Source organism: Haliotis rufescens, unplaced genomic scaffold (assembly GCF_023055435.1).
Source record: "Haliotis rufescens isolate VD_foot unplaced genomic scaffold, xgHalRufe1.0.p SCAF_9, whole genome shotgun sequence".
Lineage (NCBI taxonomy): Eukaryota > Metazoa > Mollusca > Gastropoda > Lepetellida > Haliotidae > Haliotis > Haliotis rufescens.
In genome coordinates, this window is record NW_025964383.1 from 35135258 (window position 1) to 35156579 (window position 21322).

The 21322-nt window shown below is 38.9% G+C and overlaps 1 protein-coding gene across 2 annotated transcripts in view; it reads left to right on the forward strand.

The window, feature by feature from the left end:
* The window catches only part of LOC124147809 (kelch-like protein 9), an 86009-nt gene that overhangs the window by 11487 nt on the left and 53200 nt on the right, over nt 1–21322 (forward strand). The window contains exon 1 of one of the 2 annotated variants that reach the window (XM_046518593.2): nt 18269–18365. The exons of the other annotated variant lie outside the window; for it this stretch is intronic. Coding sequence (XP_046374549.1) covers nt 18346–18365 — 20 coding nt within the window. The 5' untranslated portion in view covers nt 18269–18345. Of the gene's footprint in view, nt 1–18268; nt 18366–21322 lie in introns of those variants that run through there. 2 annotated transcript variants of the gene reach the window in all.

A 21322-nucleotide genomic window follows, 5' to 3' on the forward strand; every position in this document is an offset into this window, starting at 1 on the left:
GAAAGTTTATGCCCCGGTGGTAATGGGCTACCCTAAGCCTCTTCAAATGGCTACACCTGTGCACGTTATTAATGGAACGAGCAGCACCTTCCTCGTCAATCTCTTTTTTTGTGTGTCAAACAATACATAATGGAGAACTACCTAACCGTATCCGTGAATGTTTAAATATTCATTTCTTTATCCGTCAGCGATTGGGACACTCCCCGGTTGCATGGGACCAGCAGATGGTTTCATGAAGCTTTCACAGACGTAATCATGTCACTGACTTGACATTCTAGTAAATTGTCCAGGTCAAGTTGACACGTGAAGGTCAAGGTTATTGTGTTGTTGGGTCATCAAGTTTTTCGTGTGAAGCTTAGGCCCTGAAATATGAAAGTATTTTTTAATGAGCTACCATTAGGCAATGATTTTTGGGGCTTGATTATTACAAGTGATAACCAATCCCAGTTCCTAACATTGTGGAACACGCTTTAATGTGAGTTAACAATTCTATATAAATGCAAACATGCACACGTAATGATCAAGGGTGACATTCATTCGGGAATACATTACATGTTGAGAGGCTCAGTGGGGTTAAGAGGAGGCTTTAGTTTGTTTTGGATAAAGGGTATTCAGGGCGCGTATTCAGGGCGCATGCACTAGCACAGGAGTACAAATCTAACACGCACAATACAGCCTTCATGTCGCACACGTTCATAGGTACACGTGTATCATTACCTGCTGCATTGGTCTCTGTGACAGTACAGCGTTGGTTTGAAAGATACAATAGAAATATTTTGAAACAAACCAACTATCTGTCAATTATTGTTTTCAGCAGCCTTTGTTGTGTGCTTCTACTAATTTCGAAACACCTTTAATGTTTTGAGTCATCCTGTAAGTCATCTTTCCAAAGTTCAAACAGTATGACGTTTGAGTTGAATGAAAAGGAAAGAGTCTGAATTGTGATTGCGTACAGTCAAAATGTCGGCCATTTTTAAATTCAAGAAATTTAAGAAATGACAAGAAAATGGGACCAATGGCTTTCGTGCGCCTTGTCGTACATAGTGTTGAATGAGCAAAAACATGTCTAACTTGAGTAAAGGTAACCAGGAAAAGTACAAAAATATAGTCGAACATGTCGGCCATTTTGAAATCCAAAATGGTTGCCAAAATGGCCGACAAGAAAAATGGGACTAACTGATTTTATGAACCTCAGGTATAATATAGAGAGTTGAATGAGCACAAACATGTCTAACTTGACCAAAAGCAACCAGCAAAGGTACAAAATGTCCCTCCGTTATCTGTCGGGGTTTGTTGTACATTAGGACCGTGCCCCAGGCTAAGATTCATTGGCCGCTCTACATTTATTATGTTTTCAGGGTTGTCCTCATACATTTTTAAATTGTTTCAGTGATTTTCTTTTCATAAAAGTTACGATATTACAGGCAATACCTCGCCGCCTCGGTTGCAGCTGCTGTGCTAAAAACGCGACAAATGCTCTTTAAAATGAACGATTTTGGTATCGGACGAATTCATATGCAATTTTGGAACGTCAGCTGAACTAGTTGTGGTTTTATCAGTTTCCGCTTGATAAATGTAGTTTTTAAAATATGTTTCATGGACAAAGGGGTTGAGTCACAGGGCACTATTCAATGTTTACTCAATTAATTATATTTTTTGCAAGATAAAATGTTATGCTTCTGACGTGTGAAAACATTGAAATACATTGTGATTTAAATAAGGTCACGTGTTACTATAGGTCTTCCGGTCTTTTGGTATCACTCAATGACTATCTTTAATTCATCGTATAGTTCTTTTCTTTTCTGATAGAGTATTTTTCATGTGCATTAATCATATGCAGTCGACATGAACTGTTACGATGGCGGAAGATGTCTTAAGGATGAGTTACGTGATTGGCCACGTTTCGGCAGGTGCGCGTTGTTACAACCTTTAATGGAAAGATTACTCTTAATGTAATTTTTTTACATTAAGGGTTACGGGTTAACTCTTGTTATAACCCTTAATGTAAAAAATACTCTTAATGTAAAAATATTTTACATTTAGGGTTGCGGGTTTACCCTTGTTACAACTCTTAGTGTAAAAAAATTACATTAAGGGTTGAAGTGATAGATAATATTATTTTTACATTAAGGGTTATCACTATGAAATAATACTTATCGAACTTTCATGAAACTTCGCAGATTTAATTGATCGTTACTTTGTCTTGATGTGCAAATGACCAATCATTTTTCGATTCCTACTCTTCAACCACCACCTGGTTGTTATCTTCAGGCTTCATAACCGATTTTGATCAAACTTACTGTTTTTCAATGGTTATTTTTCGATACTCTGCATGGTAACCTCGTTACTATCCTAATACCGTAACGACGGAAAGGAGAACTCAGCCCAAGCAGATCAGACCAAGTTGTAGATGATGGAGGGTTTTTAGAATGGCCCATTAACAGAGTTCTAGGCATAAAATAATGGACATTTTGTTGCAGTATTACAGATATGACAGTTAAGCATACACCAGAATCATATGCTATTATAATATATACAAACGACAGGAATTCCAATGCAATGGTGTTTGGTTAAAATAACAAACCGTAGGTTTCCCAGGTACCGTGCCGAGTCAAATATAGCCACTTAAAAGTTATATTTTCGGATTTGAAGTCTATACCTTTTCTATAGCAGTTTAGCATATCCTGCAAGTGAAAATAGGGAAAAAGAACATTAGGCATACGGCCTGTATAGTATTTCACGTCAGTTGGGAACCGACCATTCGATCTTCGGGGGGAGCTGACATAAGCTCACCACGGAACTTTGTACCAGGTGAGCTATAAATGCTATCTTTCGACATATTTTATGAATAAATCGTTTTGGATTATGAATAGATTTCGCATGACGGATGACGCACGCTATACAAAGGCGGATGGCAATACATCACATAAGCCTTTCGGACATCCTGCATGTATGGATAAAAATGGCACTAACTGGAACTGTCAAATGGGGAATTAATGAAGGCATGTCGTACAGTGTCCGTAGCTACACTCACGTACATATCTGAAAGAAATCGATGTAGTAGTTTAGAAGTTGTCCAGACAAATTGAAATGACGTAGAAATAAAAGCCAATAACTCCGCCCAAATAAAAAACAAAAACAAATTGCAATGTGTCCAACAACATGTTGAAGTAGCCACGTGTACAAAGTTTAATTGAAATCAGTCAATTAGTTTGGAAGGAATTGTTCGGAAAGTTATTTTCTGCGGACAGACCGACAGACGGGCTGACACGCTGATTCCATTATACCCCCCTAACTTGCGGGGGTACAATGGACTAATAATCTAATGGAATGATATTCACGAGGGTTTTCAAAAGGACTTCATATATAGATATTTACTCATTTAGATGTTTGAGACTTGCAAATTACAAAATGGCGACTGCGAGACCATCTTGGATTTCTGAATGAGGTTATATTACTGTATGTTGTGCTGATCATCCACACCTAGTTTCATAAAGAACACTTATTAGTATGGTAAAATAGTCTTAAATAGGGTTAGCTATCTAAATTTTGACCAATCAGAGGACTCCATTCCGTTGGTACTGTAATAAAATATGCTTTGTGTGCAAAAATATACCTAAATATCCCTTTTAACGAAATCGAACAACTAAATTTCGACCAATCAGATGCCTCAGTTATATTGCCATGATGGTAAGAAAACCTATTCGGTTGTCCTGAAATACATTGTATCTAAATACGAAATTTCTGAATATGGATTAATCAGCTCTGCAGATGCCCTCTCCGTCTCCATGGAAGCAAGATAATAACGTTAATAAAGTCATATTGTATAGTGTCCCTAGATACACCCTTGTACCAAGATTTATCAAAATCGTCAGTTTTGACCCATAAAAAAACCCGTGTAAATAACGACCAGGTTGTGGTTGTTGAGAGGTTGCTGGAATATGAAGGGTCAGTGCACTCACACAAGTTCCATGGCTCTACTTTTTGTTGTTCCTGAGAAAACGCGCGCAGTTGAAGGAAGAATATATTCCATTACGAATAATTAGTCTTCACTTTATTCAGTACCTGTAGGCCACGGGCCTTTTTGTACAAACGCAATACAATTTAGGTGCAAACAGTATAAAATACAATACATACCTTTGGTTTTTTTTAAAAAAGCAGCTGTAACATAATTGCGTATCATCAGAGTTGGAGTATTTGTGTTCTTACAGCATTGGCATAAAACAAGTACTTTTCTGTACTCATATTGATAATGGGGTCTTGCGATGACAGAAGTGTATTAAACTTCAGAATATTTGGAAGGATGTAAATACTTTGCCCGAGCCGACAACAAGTCAATGTGGTCCTGAATGTATTTACAATTATACCACTCAAATAGTTCTCACATGAAATGGATGTTTTAAATTGTGCATAAGAAACAATTTAGTGGCTTTTGCATAGATCACTATGCCAAACCTGAAAAAAAAGTTTTAACCGCTGTCTTAACATATTTAAAAATGCGGTTTTATTACCACATGTTTGAAAATACCAGTCATCACCAAATCCTAATCTGAAAATAACAGCTTTAAGTTTCGTTACCCAATTTACGTGGCCTTGTTCATCGTACAACCGCAACTTGTTGTAACATTTTTGGGGGGTAAGCTAGATTCTTGCATCTTATAAAGAGACAGCTAATATTTGACACATTTCAAAACAGCGAGCGACTGAATAGAACATCTGCCAGACTCGGTTCTATGTCACTGAGCCCCCAAATTTCTGCCCCGTATAAAAGTATTGGTGTTATTTTTGTTTCAAAACATTTGAAGTAAAAGTGAGGCGAGTATGGTTTTAAGGAATGTATACTAATTAACAGGACCATGAACACCTTTCTTGCCTTAATTTCAATATTATTTAAGAATTTGACCTCAGTAATCTATTGCTAAAATACAAGCCAAGATAACTGTATCCAGTAACTACTTCATACGCATTTCCATCATAAAACCATTTTTTTTCATAACGTGATAAACCTCCCCTATTTTTGAAAAACAACTATTTTTGTTTTCGATAGATCGACTGGCATTTCCCCTTTACAACAGTCATCATGCAAGATACTCAACTTCATGTGTACGTTGTTGACAGTATTGCCAAACACAATAAGGTCTTCCGCAAATAGAAGTAGAAAAATATAAATAAATTCCGGATTTAACTTAACACCAAAACGACAATTTTGTTCCATTTCAGTAACCAATTCGTTTATTAAAAAACTGAAACAAAAAGGGACAAAGCATACACCCTTGCCTCACACCCATGTAGCAACAAATATACCAGATACTCTGTTGTTTGAACGAACACAAGCCTTTACATTACTGTACATGGATTATAACATTTTATCCATTTTAGCACTCAAACCATGTGTGGCTACAATAGATGTCGCCAAGGCCAGCTGATGTACTATGTTTCTTGGCACTGATGCTTTCAAAAAGTTGGAATCTGGTGATTGGGGATTCTAATCAATTGTCAGTTCTTTACATGTCACTATGTCCTCCACCTAACCAAGATTATCCTGAATACCCATTGGTTCAGAATTCAGCGACGAGAAATACTCCGTACTTGTCTGACTGGAAAAATAACCTCGTCTATTTTCTGACTTGCTTAATCCACCCCTCTGTTACACCCAAAAAACATACTAAACTGTTATAGATAATACCTTGCTTTATCCACCCCTCTGTTACACCCAAGAAACATACTAAACTGTTATAGATAATACCTTCCTATATCCTCCCCTTTGTAACACCAAAGAAACACACTAAACTACCATTGAGTATCCCTTGCTATATCCACCCCTTGCTACACCAAAGATACACACTAAACTGTTATAAAGAATACCTTGCTATATCCACCCCTTGCTACACCAAAGATACACACTAAACTGTTAAAAAGAATACCTTGCTAAATCCTCCCCTTTGTTACACCCAAGCAACCTACTAAACTGTTATAGAGAATACCTTGCTTTATCCACCCCTCTGTTACACCCAAGAAACATACTAAACTGTTATAGATAATACCTTTCTATATCCTCCCCTTTGTTACACCCAAAAAACATACTAAACTGTTATAGAGAATACCTTGCTTTATCCACCCCTCTGTTACACCTAAGAAACATACTAAACTGTTATAGATAATACCTTGCTTTATCCACCCATCTGTTACACCCAAGAAACATACTAAACTGTTATAGATAATACCTTCCTATATCCTCCCCTTTGTAACACCCAAGAAACACACTAAACTACCATTGAGTATCCCTTGCTATATCCACCCCTTGCTACACCAAAGATACACACTAAACTGTTAAAGAGAATACCTTGCTATATCCACCCCTTGCTACACCAAAGATACACACTAAACTGTTAAAAAGAATACCTTGTTAAATCCTCCCCTCTGTAACACCCAAGAAACATACTAAACTGTTATAGAGAATACCTTGCTATATCCACCCCTGTGTTACACCCAAGCAACCTACTAAACTGTTATAGAGAATACCTTGCTTTATCCACCCTTCTGTTACACCCAAGAAACATACTAAACTGTTATAGATAATACCTTCCTATATCCTCCCCTTTGTAACACCCAAGAAACACACTAAAGTGTTATAGAGAATACCTTGCTATATCCTCCCCTTAGTAACACCCAAGAAACACACTAAACTACCATTGAGTATCCCTTGCTAAATCTTCCCCTTCGTAACACCCAAGAAACATACTAAACTGTTATAGAGAATACCTTGCTAAATCCTCCCCTTTGTTACCCCCAAGAAACACAATAAACTGTTATAGAGAATACCTTGCTTTATCCACCCCTTGCTACACCCAAGAAACACACTAAACTGTTATAGAGAATACCTTGCTTTATCCACCCCTTGCTACACCAAAGAAACACACTAAACTGTTATAGAGAATACCTTCATAAATCCTCCCTTTTGTTACACCCAAGAAACACACTAATCTGTTATAGAGAATGCGTTGCTATATCCTCCCCTTAGTAACACCCGAGAAACACACTAATCTGTTATAGAGAATACCTTGCTATATCCATCCCCGTGCTACATCAAAGAAACACACTAAACTGTTATAGAGAATACCTTGCTAAATCCTCCCCTTTGTAACACCCAAGAAACACACTAAACTGTTATAGAGAATACCTTGCTATATCCACCCTTTGCTACATCAAAGAAACACACTAAGCTGTTATAGAGAATACCTTGCTATATCCTCCCCTTTGTTACATCCAAGGAACACACTAAACTGTTATAGATAATACCTTCCTATATCCTCCCCTTTGTAACACCCAAGAAACACACTAAACTGTTATAGAGAATACCTTCCTAAATCCTCCCCTTTGTAACACCCAAGAAACACACTAAACTGTTATAGAGAATACCTTCCTAAATCCTCCCCTTTGTAGCACCCAAAAAACACACTAAACTGTTATAGTGAATATCTTGCTAAATCCTCCCCTTTGTTACACCCAAGAAACACACTAAACTGTTATAGAGAATACCTTGCTATATCCTCCCCTTTGTAACACCCAAGAAACACAATAAACTGTTATAGAGAATACCTTGCTAAATCCTCACCTTTGTAACACCCAAGAAACACACTAAACTGTTATAGAGAATACCTTGCTATATCCACCCTTTGCTACATCAAAGAAACACACTAAACTGTTATAGAGAATACCTTGCTATATCCTCCCCTTTGTTACATCCAAGAAACACACTGAGCTACCATTGAGTATCCCTTGCTATATCCGACCCTTGCTACACCAAAGAAACACACTCAACTGTTATAGAGAATACCTTGCTATATCCTCCCCTTTGTAACACCAAAGAAACGCACTAAACTGTTATAGAGAATACCTTGCTAAATCCTCCCCTTTGTAACATCCAAGAAACACACTAAATTGTTATAGAGGATACCTTGCTAAATCCTCCCCTTTGTAACACCTAATTGTTATATTAACCTCTCTGTCTGACTGAAGAAACACACTAATGTGTCTTCGAATATATATGTTGCTATATCCACCTCTCTGTCTGACTGAAGAAACAGACTAATGTATCTTGGAATAAATATGTTGCTAAATCCACCTCTCTGTCTGTCTGACTGTAGAAACATATTGTGTCATGGGGTATAGCTTGCTATATCCACCTCTCTGTCTGACTGACGAAACAGACTAATGTATCTTGGAATAAATATGTTGCTAAATCCACCTCTCTGTCTGTCTGACTGTAGAAACATACTGTGTCATGGGGTATAGCCTGCTATATCCACCTCTCTGTCTGACTGAAGAAACATACTGTGTCATGGGGTATAGCCTGCTATTTCCACCTTTCTGTCTGACTGAAGAAACATACTGTGTCATGGGGTATAGCTTGCTATATCCACCTTTTTGTCTGACTGAAGAAACATACTGTGTCGTCGGGTATAGCCTGCTGTATCCATCTCTCTGTCAGACTGAAGAAACATACTGTGACGTGGGGTATAGCCTGCTGTATCCACCTTTCTGTTCGTCTGAAGAAACATACTGTGTCATGGGGTATAGCCTGCTTTATCCACCTTTCTGTCTGATTGAAGAAACATTCTGTGTCATGGGGTATAGCTTGCTTTATCCACCTATCTGTCTGACTGAAGAAACATACTGTGTCTTGGGGTATAGCTTGCTTTATCCACCTTTCTGTCTGACTGAAGAAACATACTGTGTCATGGGGTATAGTTTGCTATATTCACCTCTCTGTCTGACTGAAGACACATACTGTGTCATTGGGTATAGTTTGCTTTATCCACCTCTCTGTCTGACTGAAGAAACATACTGTGTCATGGGGTATAGCTTGCTTTATCCACCTTTCTGTCTGACTGAAGAAACATACTGTGTCATGGGGTATAGCTTACTATATCCACCTCTCTGTCTGACTGAAGAAACATACTGTGTCGTCGGGTATAGCCTGCTGTATCCATCTCTCTGTCTGACTGAAGAAACATACTTTGTCGTGGGGTATAGCTTGCTATATCCACCTTTTTGTCTCACTGAAGAAACATACTGTGTCGTCGGGTATAGCCTGCTGTATCCATCTCTCTGTCAGACTGAAGAAACATACTCTGACGTGGGGTATAGCCTGCTGTATCCACCTTTCTGTTCGTCTGAAGAAACATACTGTGTCATGGGGTATAGCTTGCTTTATCCACCTTTCTGTCTGACTGAAGAAACATTCTGTGTCATGGGGTATAGCTTGCTTTATCCACCTTTCTGTCTGACTGAAGTAACATACTTTGTCATGGGGTATAGCTTGCTTTGTCCACCTTTCTGTCTGACTGAAGAAACATACTGTGTCTTGGGGTATAGCTTGCTGTATCCACCTCTCTGTCTGACTGAAGAAACATACTGTGACGTGGGGTATAGCCTGCTGTATCCACCTTTCTGTCTGACTGAAGAAACATACTGTGACCTGGGGTATAGCCTGCTGTATCCACCTTTCTGTTCGTCTGAAGAAACATACTGTGACGTGGGGTATAACCTGCTATATCCACCTTTTTGTCTGACTGAAGAAACATACTGTGTCATGGGGTATAGCTTGCTTTATCCACCTTTCTGTCTGACTGAAGAAACATACTTTGTCATGGGGTATAGCTTGCTTTGTCCACCTTTCTGTCTGACTGAAGAAACATACTGTGTCATGGGGTATAGCTTGCTTTATCCACCTTTCTGTCTGACTGAAGAAACATACTGTGTCGTGGGGTATAGCTTGCCATATCCATCTCTTTGTCTGTCTGAAGAAACATACTGTGTCATTGGGTATAACCTGCTATATCCACCTTTTTGTCTGACTGAAGAAACATACTGTGTCATGGGGTATAGCTTGCTTTATCCACCTTACTGTCTGACTGAAGAAACATACTGTGTCATGGGGTATAGCTTGCTTTATCCACCTTTCTGTCTGACTGAAGAAACATACTTTGTCATGGGGTATAGCTTGCTTTGTCCACCTTTCTGTCTGACTGAAGAAACATACTGTGTCGTCGGGTATAGCCTGCTGTATCCATCTCTCTGTCAGACTGAAGAAACATACTGTGACGTGGGGTATAGCTTACTATATCCACCTTTTTGTCTCACTGAAGAAACATACTGTGTCGTCGGGTATAGCCTGCTGTATCCATCTCTCTGTCAGACTGAAGAAACATACTCTGACGTGGGGTATAGCCTGCTGTATCCACCTTTCTGTTCGTCTGAAGAAACATACTGTGTCATGGGGTATAGCTTGCTTTATCCACCTTTCTGTCTGACTGAAGAAACATACTGTGTCTTGGGGTATAGCTTGCTGTATCCACCTCTCTGTCTGACTGAAGAAACATACTGTGACCTGGGGTATAGCCTGCTGTATCCACCTTTCTGTTCGTCTGAAGAAACATACTGTGACGTGGGGTATAACCTGCTATATCCACCTTTTTGTCTGACTGAAGAAACATACTGTGTCATGGGGTATAGCTTGCTTTATCCACCTTTCTGTCTGACTGAAGTAACATACTTTGTCATGGGGTATAGCTTGCTTTATCCACCTTTCTGTCTGACTGAAGAAACATACTGTGTCTTGGGGTATAGCTTGCTGTATCCACCTCTCTGTCTGACTGAAGAAACATACTGTGACCTGGGGTATAGCCTGCTGTATCCACCTTTCTGTTCGTCTGAAGAAACATACTGTGACGTGGGGTATAGCCTGCTATATCCACCTTTTTGTCTGACTGAAGAAACATACTGTGTCATGGGGTATAGCTTGCTATATCCACCTCTCTGTCTGACTGAAGAAACATACTGTGTCATGGGGTATAGCTTGCTTTATCCACCTCTCTGTCTGTCTGAAGAAACATACTGTGTCATGGGGTATAGCTTGCTTTATCCACCTCTCTGTCTGACTGAAGAAACATTCTTTGTCCCACACAGGGGTGCATTTATCCTCACCAACACTCAACATAAACATTACAAGTATGATATTGATCAGAAGCAGAAATACTTCTAGTCGCAAGAATAATAACATACATGTAGAAAAGCACACACAGACTTAGATGAGTGTCAAGCGCCTTTGGGACATTTGATCAATGAACTTACAAAGAGTATAACACCCATGTTCACATCTGAGTGATGTAATACATTTCTCGGTTGAAGATAAGTTTAAGAAATTTGGCAAACATTCACACATAGCGTTCATTACATCATAACGTAAATCATCATACATGTTACAATCAATTAAAAAGTGGACCTCAGTCTCTACTGAGTTAAAGCAAAAAGGGCAAGTTCTATCCTAGAGGGGGACAGGGGGACGACTGTACCTCATTTTTTCAATGTTAATGGGGAGGCTGCCACTGCGTAAAAGTGCCAAATATTTTCCGGTGTTTCTATGGATATAATAAGACATAGGGCTCAGGCGCTAGATCCTTCTTAAGCAATCTATAGGTCCTCAGCGTATTACCATTAGGGTTATTAGCATCATTCCACAGCTCTGAAAACCAAGCAGTTGAATCCATTTAGAATATGTTTACCTAATGAGAGTGAACTGACCACGTGTCATCGAATGGACATCGATCAATTCGACAACGTTTAAGTTTCTAGCTGGCTTGTAAACTTTCTTTTCCCATGAGCGCCCTCTTTGCTTGACCAAGCATGAATTACACGGGGCAATCTTGTAATTTCCATACTGTTAAGGCGGAACAATAAACGAAATACTTCTATGCGTTGCTTTGTGACACATGATTTCCAACCCATATCTCCCCTGGTGGCAACAATTGAGGCATTACGTCTAAGGCCAGGAAAAAAATTACATGCTTTGTTTTGCAGAGTGTTTAACATTTTATGTTTAAACAACCCCAGATGGAAGCACCATATTGCATAATAGGTTGAACCAAGGATTCATACAATTTAGTATAAATTGCATTAATAAAACCACCGACATCAAAACATTTTGTACATAAAACGGCAAAAGCTCGACTTCCCGAATTAGCCAGTTCAATCATTGTGAACTTAAAGTTCATGTGTTCGTTGAGCCACAAACCAAGATATTTATAATTGTCACTACACTTCAAACGTTTTTCACCAATGGAAAAGTTGGTTGTGGAGCAATTTGTGTTGGTAGGCCTAAAATGAACAATCTTAGTTTTTGTAGGATTAACTGTAAGTCTCCACTTTTGACACCATTCATTGACCACGTTTAACATATTTTGCAGTTTATCCTCGGTGGGCGCCAATAATAAAATATCATCAGCATATAACATAATACTACGGTGGCCCATAAGGGATATATATATCCATATTTTGATATTTCACTTACTTTTATCGTTACCATTTGCAAATTAACACGATTTGTCTTACAAATATGTGATAAATCATGTGTAAAGAAGATATTGAATCGCTGAAAAGTGAAACGAAAATGTCAAAAACTAAAATGAAAATGTCAAAAAACGAAAACGAAAATATCAAAAACTAAAAAGAAAATGTCAAAAACAAAAGCGAAAATGTCAGAAAATAAAATGAAAATACATAAAACTATTTCCACCGCGGTGATAATATTTCCACCGAGGTGAAAACTATTTCTACCGCAGTGATAATATTTCCACCGCGGTGGAAATAGTTTTCTGTGGTTTCATTTTAGTTTTTGACATTTTCGCTTTTGTTTTTGACATTTTCGTTTTGGGTTTTGACATTTCCATTTTAGTTTTTGACATTTTCGCTTCACATTTCAGCGACTCAATAGCTACTTGAAAGTACATTTTCTATGTTTTCGGTTGTTTTTATACATGATTTATCACATATTTGTATGACAAATTGTGTTAATTTGCAAAAGGTTACGATAGAAGTAAGTGAAACATCAAAATATTGAAAAACAGACTCTATGTCCCTTATGGGCCATTGTATAATACCAATATTTAAATCATTTACGTCAACACCACAGTTCATGCTTTTTACATTGGCCGCCAGGTCGTTAATGTAAATAGAGAACAATAATGGAGAGACAAGGCATCCCCCTGTATTGGTTCTGTCCTTTGTATACCGTATTTCTTCCGCGTCCGTGAGACTCCCGATTAAGTAGGCAAGTAAATTTATGATTTAATTTTAAAAAGTTCAAATCAAATTAATTTATGGTTTGCAAAAATAAAAACATGTAAAGTATTCTTTAAGTGCTGACAGGTCATGTTTTGGAAATTTTTAATTGAAAATGAAACACGAAAAAGAAAAAATCAATTGAGAGGTATAGTTTCTTTCGCTCCTCGGTTTAATTACTACTTTTAGCCATCTGCTACTTTCGTTTATTACAGCTAATATTTATGTTACTCAATAGAGTATTAACAAAGAATAAGTATGTTGTGATGTACTTTATAGAGGTAAATGTTCTGAACAATAATGCAACGTAAGGCAGTGTTCTGTATTAACAGGGCGTCACTGCATGTTTCATGTAGGGTTGTCATCAATGAACTACTCAGGACAAAACCTCCATTACTGCAGCTGCTACTCTCAGTCACAACCACCTTTATTGCTTCAGATACTACTACTATACAACTATCAGTGTGACAACTGCCTCTATTACTGCAGGTACACCTACCAGTGTGACAACTGCCTCTAGTGCTGCAGGTACACCTACCAGTGTGACAACTGCCTCTATTACTGCAGGTACAACTATCAGTGTGACAACTGCCTCTATTACTGCAGGTACAACTATCAGTGTGACAACTGCCTCTATTACTGCAGGTACAACTATCAGTGTGACAACTGCCTCTATTACTGCAGGTACAACTATCATTGTGACAACTGCCTCTATTACTTCAGGTACAACTATCAGTGTGACAACTGCCTCTATTACTGCAGGTACAACTATCAGTGTGACAACTGCCTCTATTACTGCAGGTACAACTATCAGTGTGACCACTGCCTCTATAACTGCAGGTACAACTATCAGTGTGACAATGCCTCATTTACTGCAGGTACAACTATCATTGTGACAACTGCCTCTATTACTGCAGGTACAACTATCAGTGTGACAACTGCCTCTATTACTGCAGGTACAAGTATCAGTGTGACAATGCCTCTGTTACTGCAGGTACACCTATCAGTGTGACAACTGCCTCTATTACTGCAGGTACAACTATCAGTGTGACAACTGCCTCTATTACTGCAGGTACAACTATCAGTGTGACCACTGCCTCTATAACTGCAGGTACAACTATCGGTGTGACAATGCCTCTGTTACTGCAGGTACACCTATCATTGTGACAACTGCCTCTATTACTGCAGGTACAACTATCAGTGTGACAACTGCCTCTGTTACTGCAGGTACACCTATCAGTGTGACAACTGCCTCTATTACTGCAGGTACAAGTATCAGTGTGACAATGCCTCTGTTACTGCAGGTACAACTATCAGTGTGACAACTGCATCTATTACTGCAGGTACAACTACCATTGTGACAACTGCCTCTATTACTGCAGGTACAACTATCAGTGTGACAATGCCTCTGTTACTGCAGGTACACCTATCATTGTGACAACTGCCTCTATTACTGCAGGTACAACTATCAGTGTGACAACTGCCTCTATTACTGCAGGTACAACTATCAGTGTGACAATGCCTCTGTTACTTCAGGTACAACTATCAGTGTGACAACTGCCTCTATTACTGCAGGTACACCTATCAGTGTGACAACTGCCTCTATTACTGCAGATACAACTATCAGTGTGACAACTGCCTCTGTTACTTCAGGTACAACTATCAGTGTGACAACTGCCTCTATTACTGCAGGTACAACTATCAGTGTGACAACTGCATCTATTACTGCAGGTACAACTACCATTGTGACAACTGCCTCTATTACTGCAGGTACAACTATCAGTGTGACAATGCCTCTGTTACTGCAGGTACACCTATCATTGTGACAACTGCCTCTATTACTGCAGGTACAACTATCATTGTGACAACTGCCTCTATTACTGCAGGTACAACTATCAGTGTGACAACTGCCTCTATTACTGCAGGTACAACTATCAGTGTGACAACTGCCTCTATTACTGCAGGTACAACTATCAGTGTGACAACTGCCTCTTTTACTGTAGGTACAACTATCAGTGTGACAACTGCCTCTATTACTGCAGGTACAACTATCAGTGTGACAACTGCCTCTATTACTGCAGGTACAACTATCATTGTGACAACTGCCTCTATTACTGCAGGTACAACTATCAGTGTGACAACTGCCTCTATTACTGCAGGTACAACTATCAGTGTGACAACTGCCTCTATTACTGCAGGTACAACTATCAGTGTGACAACTGCCTCTTTTACTGTAGGTACAACTATCAGTGTGACAACTGCCTCTATTACTGCAGGTACAACTATCAGTGTGACAACTGCCTCTATTACTGCAGGTACAACTATCATTGTGACAACTGCCTCTATTACTGCAGGTACAACTATCAGTGTGACAACTGCCTCTATTACTGCAGGTACAACTATCAGTGTGACAACTGCCTCTATTACTGCAGGTACAACTATCAGTGTGACAACTGCCTCTTTTACTGTAGGTACAACTATCAGTGTGACCACTGCCTCTATAACTGCAGGTACAACTATCAGTGTGACAATGCCTCTGTTATTGCAGGTACAACTATCATTGTGACAACTGCCTCTATTACTGCAGGTACAACTATCAGTGTGACAACTGCCTCTGTTACTGCAGGTACAACTATCATTGTGACAACTGCCTCTATTACTGCAGGTACAACTATCAGTGTGACAACTGCCTCTATTACTGCAGGTACAACTACCAGTGTGACAACTGCCTCTATTACTGCAGGTACAACTATCAGTGTGACAACTGCCTCTGTTACTGCAGGTACAACTACCAGTGTGACAACTGCCTCTATTACTGCAGGTACAACTATCAGTGTGACCACTGCCTCTATAACTGCAGGTACAACTATCGGTGTGACAATGCCTCTGTTACTGCAGGTACACCTATCATTGTGACAACTGCCTCTATTACTGCAGGTACAACTATCAGTGTGACAACTGCCTCTGTTACTGCAGGTACACCTATCAGTGTGACAACTGCCTCTATTACTGCAGGTACAAGTATCAGTGTGACAATGCCTCTGTTACTGCAGATACAACTATCAGTGTGACAACTGCCTCTATTACTGCAGGTACAACTACCATTGTGACAACTGCCTCTATTACTGCAGGTACAACTATCAGTGTGACAATGCCTCTGTTACTGCAGGTACACCTATCATTGTGACAACTGCCTCTATTACTGCAGGTACAACTATCAGTGTGACAACTGCCTCTATTACTGCAGGTACAACTATCAGTGTGACAATGCCTCTGTTACTTCAGGTACAACTATCAGTGTGACAACTGCCTCTATTACTGCAGGTACACCTATCAGTGTGACAACTGCCTCTATTACTGCAGATACAACTATCAGTGTGACAACTGCCTCTCTTACTTCAGGTACAACTATCAGTGTGACAACTGCATCTATTACTGCAGGTACAACTACCATTGTGACAACTGCCTCTATTACTGCAGGTACAACTATCAGTGTGACAATGCCTCTGTTACTGCAGGTACACCTATCATTGTGACAACTGCCTCTATTACTGCAGGTACAACTATCAGTGTGACAACTGCCTCTATTACTGCAGGTACAACTATCAGTGTGACAATGCCTCTGTTACTTCAGGTACAACTATCAGTGTGACAACTGCCTCTATTACTGCAGGTACAACTATCAGTGTGACAACTGCCTCTATTACTGCAGGTACAACTATCAGTGTGACAACTGCCTCTATTACTGCAGGTACAACTATCAGTGTGACAATGCCTCTATAACTGCAGGTACAACTATCAGTGTGACAACTGCCTCTGTTACTGCAGGTACAACTATCATTGTGACAACTGCCTCTATTACTGCAGGTACAACTATCATTGTGACAACTGCCTCTATTACTGCAGGTACAACTACCAGTGTGACAACTGCCTCTATTACTGCAGGTACAACTATCAGTGTGACAACTGCCTCTGTTACTGCAGGTACAACTACCAGTGTGACAACTGCCTCTATTACTGCAGGTACAACTATCAGTGTGACAATGCCTCTGTTACTGCAGGTACAACTATCAGTGTGACAACTGCCTCTGTTACTGCAGGTACAACTATCAGTGTGACAACTGCCTCTATTACTGCAGGTACAACTATCAGTGTGACAATGCCTCTGTTACTGCAGGTACAACTATCAGTGTGACAATGCCTCTATTACTGCAGGTACAACTATCAGTGTGACAACTGCCTCTGTTACTGCAGGTACAACTATCAGTGTGACAACTGCCTCTGTTACTGCAGGTACAACTATCAGTGTGACAACTGCTTCTTAAACTACATCTATTACTTGCAGTGTGATTACTACTATTACTACATCTAATATACTTTTCACGACTACGTCACCACTGTTGTTTTGCACAACTTCTTGCTGCTGTCAACTGTTACTGTCATTGACACAGGTAGTAATATTGTACAACTTCAATTATAGTATTGCGTCATCTCCACTCTGACAGTAACTGTTCCTGAAGACGTTACTGCTGGAGCCAGAGTCCCGTCGGTACCAAAGTGCCACAGACGATGTTGTGTCCGCTGCCATGTAATATTACCTCTTAACCATGTCTACTTTGCTCCTACAAAAGTCCATCTGCAATCCTTGAATGACGAAAGTATGTGAATGTCTTTTTCTCCTAACAAAGCAAACAATAACCGTTTATGAACTTGTCGTCTCCAACTGTTCATGCAACGTCCATTATATGAACTGTAAATGTATGTGCATAAAACATTCTAAGAGGCAAACTACTTCCGACAAAGTCATAACCTTAATTATCAGCTTCAGGGAGATGAACGCTTTTATCACACAGCCCGACCATCCCATTGACTGATAATGCAGACTGTATTCACGAGGAACATTTTTCATAGCACTCCCTTTATGTAATCCACGGACAAAAGAAGCAATTTTACAAAGACCATGTGATATTTCGTTCCATTGACGAAAAAAAGGGTGCGTCGTGTAAGAGTGAATTTTGCATATATACAGGCTTCTGATGATTCGCGGAGACCTCGTGCCAAAACCCACCCCTACATTCGATTGGCTAGAAATAAGGTCTGTAAAGTTCATTTAGTACAAGTAGTAAACACATTTGTGTCTCCGATTCAAAATAACGGCTGAAGAAGTGCTGAGGAAATGTATCAATGATTTGCCTCGAGTGTCACTGGAAACAGCGTTGTTAGATGGACGACATAATACACGGGTGAGTCAAGCTCCTTGCCTAATTCAATCGCTCAGTCCGTGCGACTATGGCGAGCTACAAATATCCCACTTTCAACTAGACTATTTTGAAAAATAAATTTGAAATATTTCTCTCAAGGACAAACGGCGTTAAGTTGAACGCGTCATAAGTTAGGCTTAGTCGAATGTCACGTGATGTAATAATTATGCGTATTATATTTCCTCTTTCAACTCCACGAGTGTAGCGCGTGGCCTTGCGTTATCATCTGTCTATCGCTACTAGACCATGTTGACATTACAGTCCCAGGTCACGCTTTTCAGAATTTGTACTTAAATATTTTCTGTTCGTTCAGTTCAAGATGTATAATAGGCAAAAAGATCGTTTATGTAGATCATATTGGAAAAAGTATTAGTTAAAGTAATAATTTATATAATGTATTCTTGAATTAATCTATTCATCAAAACGTTCTAATTATTGGTTATTCTTCATATATTCCGACCAGGTGAGAAATTCGTGTTTAAAAATAACTATTCTATAACTCTATTCTCTTCCCGTAGACGACAGAATTATGTTCATTAATTTTTATGTTCAAATATACAACGAATGTCCGTTAACTCTGTAGAATTCGTTACCCAATCCTTTATTCTAGGAAACGGGGATACAAACGCATTAACGATGGACAGAAGAAAAAAGAAAGTTCACCAAAATATTTAAACATAAAAAAAATATTTGGTTTTACAAGAAACACGAAATATTCTTGCTAAAAAAAAATGTTATTACCAGGTTCTATTAGGACATAGTTATTTTTAGACGTGCGCTATATTTCTTGGTGATTGTTTCTTCATACCCAATGTATATAATATTTATATATCCAGTGAATATAACATAGATCAGGTCATGACTATTTTACACCAGAAACTCAAGCCCTGAGTTGCGTCAGTCATAAGACATAATTCTATTGGATTCCATTCCTTTGTTTAAACAGATCAAAGCTAGTATATGTTGACAATATTTAATTCTAATTAAGTTCTGCAAATGCCTGAAAAAAATAGTTATTATTCAAGTTACTCTCCTGGTGTATCTGATAAGTTGGCCGTGCCCCGGGTTGCGCAGCGTAAAAGATGTCCTCCAACTTATCAATACACGTATTTCTGGACGATGGGGAACGTGGTCCCTCGGAAACGTTTCCCCACAGTGTATTCTATCCCCCCCCCCCCCCCCCCCTCGTTTTCTGTACTATTTTCTGTGTTTATTCTGTCTCAAATCTAAACGTTAGTAACATGCGTTCTTAAACGTCACCTCTTTGCAAACACCTTGTGTCATCACTATTTTATAGTGATTCACGGACAAATGTTCATGATGTAGTCGGAATCGTACAATGGACTTTCACAGATATTCTTATGAGAATGGAAAGGGTTTTGTCACTTTTATTTGAAACGCTGTCTACTCCATCCATATACCTTTATTGTCTATCAAGAAAAAAGACCACTGCTTTCTTGAATACACCAAGAGCATACTATTGATAGGGACATGTTTATCTGTCCATGACACAAAACTGATTCTCATAATATACCAAGTGTATATTTGAATAAATCACATATATGATTGCCCCTATCAAACGTATGCTAATGCGTGAATCAGTACCTCTACCATTGAGATTTCTAATAATTATAGTTAACAATTTACACAAAACAGTTGTTATAATTATTGACATACTCTTTCTACGAATATTTCAAAGGACGGCATTCAACTCTTGGTCAAATGTTGTATCATCAGAGTTACAACGTTCAAAGCCTTAGCAAAGCTTGCAAAAGTTTTTTGTTTAGACACGTGGAGGACATTTCTAAAACAATTCGCATCACTGACAAAATTGATGTCTGATGCAATTCCCTATTTTGACTTGTACTAAATGTTTTTTTCGGGTGAACAGTTGTCTTGCCTTTGCATGTATGTAACGAGTGTCACCGATGGTGCTGGATCCTCCGTTAAGTTACACGCGCCATATGTCACACACTTTAAAACAACATAGGTCATGGCGGAAGGCACCGACTGGTCTACCCTATGTTGCCTAGGTATTAGAATGGAGTGATCCAAGAAAAGTAGAAAAGTAATCCTGTACTTTATGTACTTATATTAAGAAATAGTATATAAGATACTGTAGAAAAGTAAACTTGTACTTTATTTAGGTAAAGTATTTGCATATAAAGACATGCCATGTTATAAATATATACACAATTCTTTATTAGTACTGGTAGTAGCACTGATTCATTAATGGAATTGCATGTCTGTGAATAGTCTCTGTTTACCGCAACCCTGTATAGAAGTCTGCACATCTCGTACATCATACAGAATTAATAATGTGCCACTCACAGGGCAGGACATGCTTTCCCTTTCGCGAATACTGATTTTCAGTGGTCCATTCATATAAGATATACCGCTAATTTGCCTTTTACACTTAAAGTAATCTGTTTCGGCATATAATCGAGGTTGTTATGTGGCGTTGACGTATTATATTTATAGCCTGAGTTCATATTACAGTTTGAGATGATATATTACATTGTGAGGCGGGGACATCCAAATTACACAGCTACGGAGGTTCCAACATTGTATATTGATGATGATGATGATGATGATGTCGATGATGATGATGTCGATGATGATGATGATGATGGTGATGTCGATGATGATGATGATGGTGATGTCGATGATGATGTCGATAATGATGATGATGATGTCGATGATGATGATGATGATGATGTTGATGATGATGATGTCGATGATGATGATGATGATGATGTTGATGATGATGATGTTGATGATGGTGGTGATTTCCCCTGTTAAGTGTATTGTACTTTCAGCCTTGTTGGTTATACAATTAGTTTGTTTTTTTCCAGATATTTAAATTATTTTGCATTCTTAAAGTATATACAATAGACTTTCTCTTTCTGGATGGGCGAACCAAGTTTTGATTATCGGTC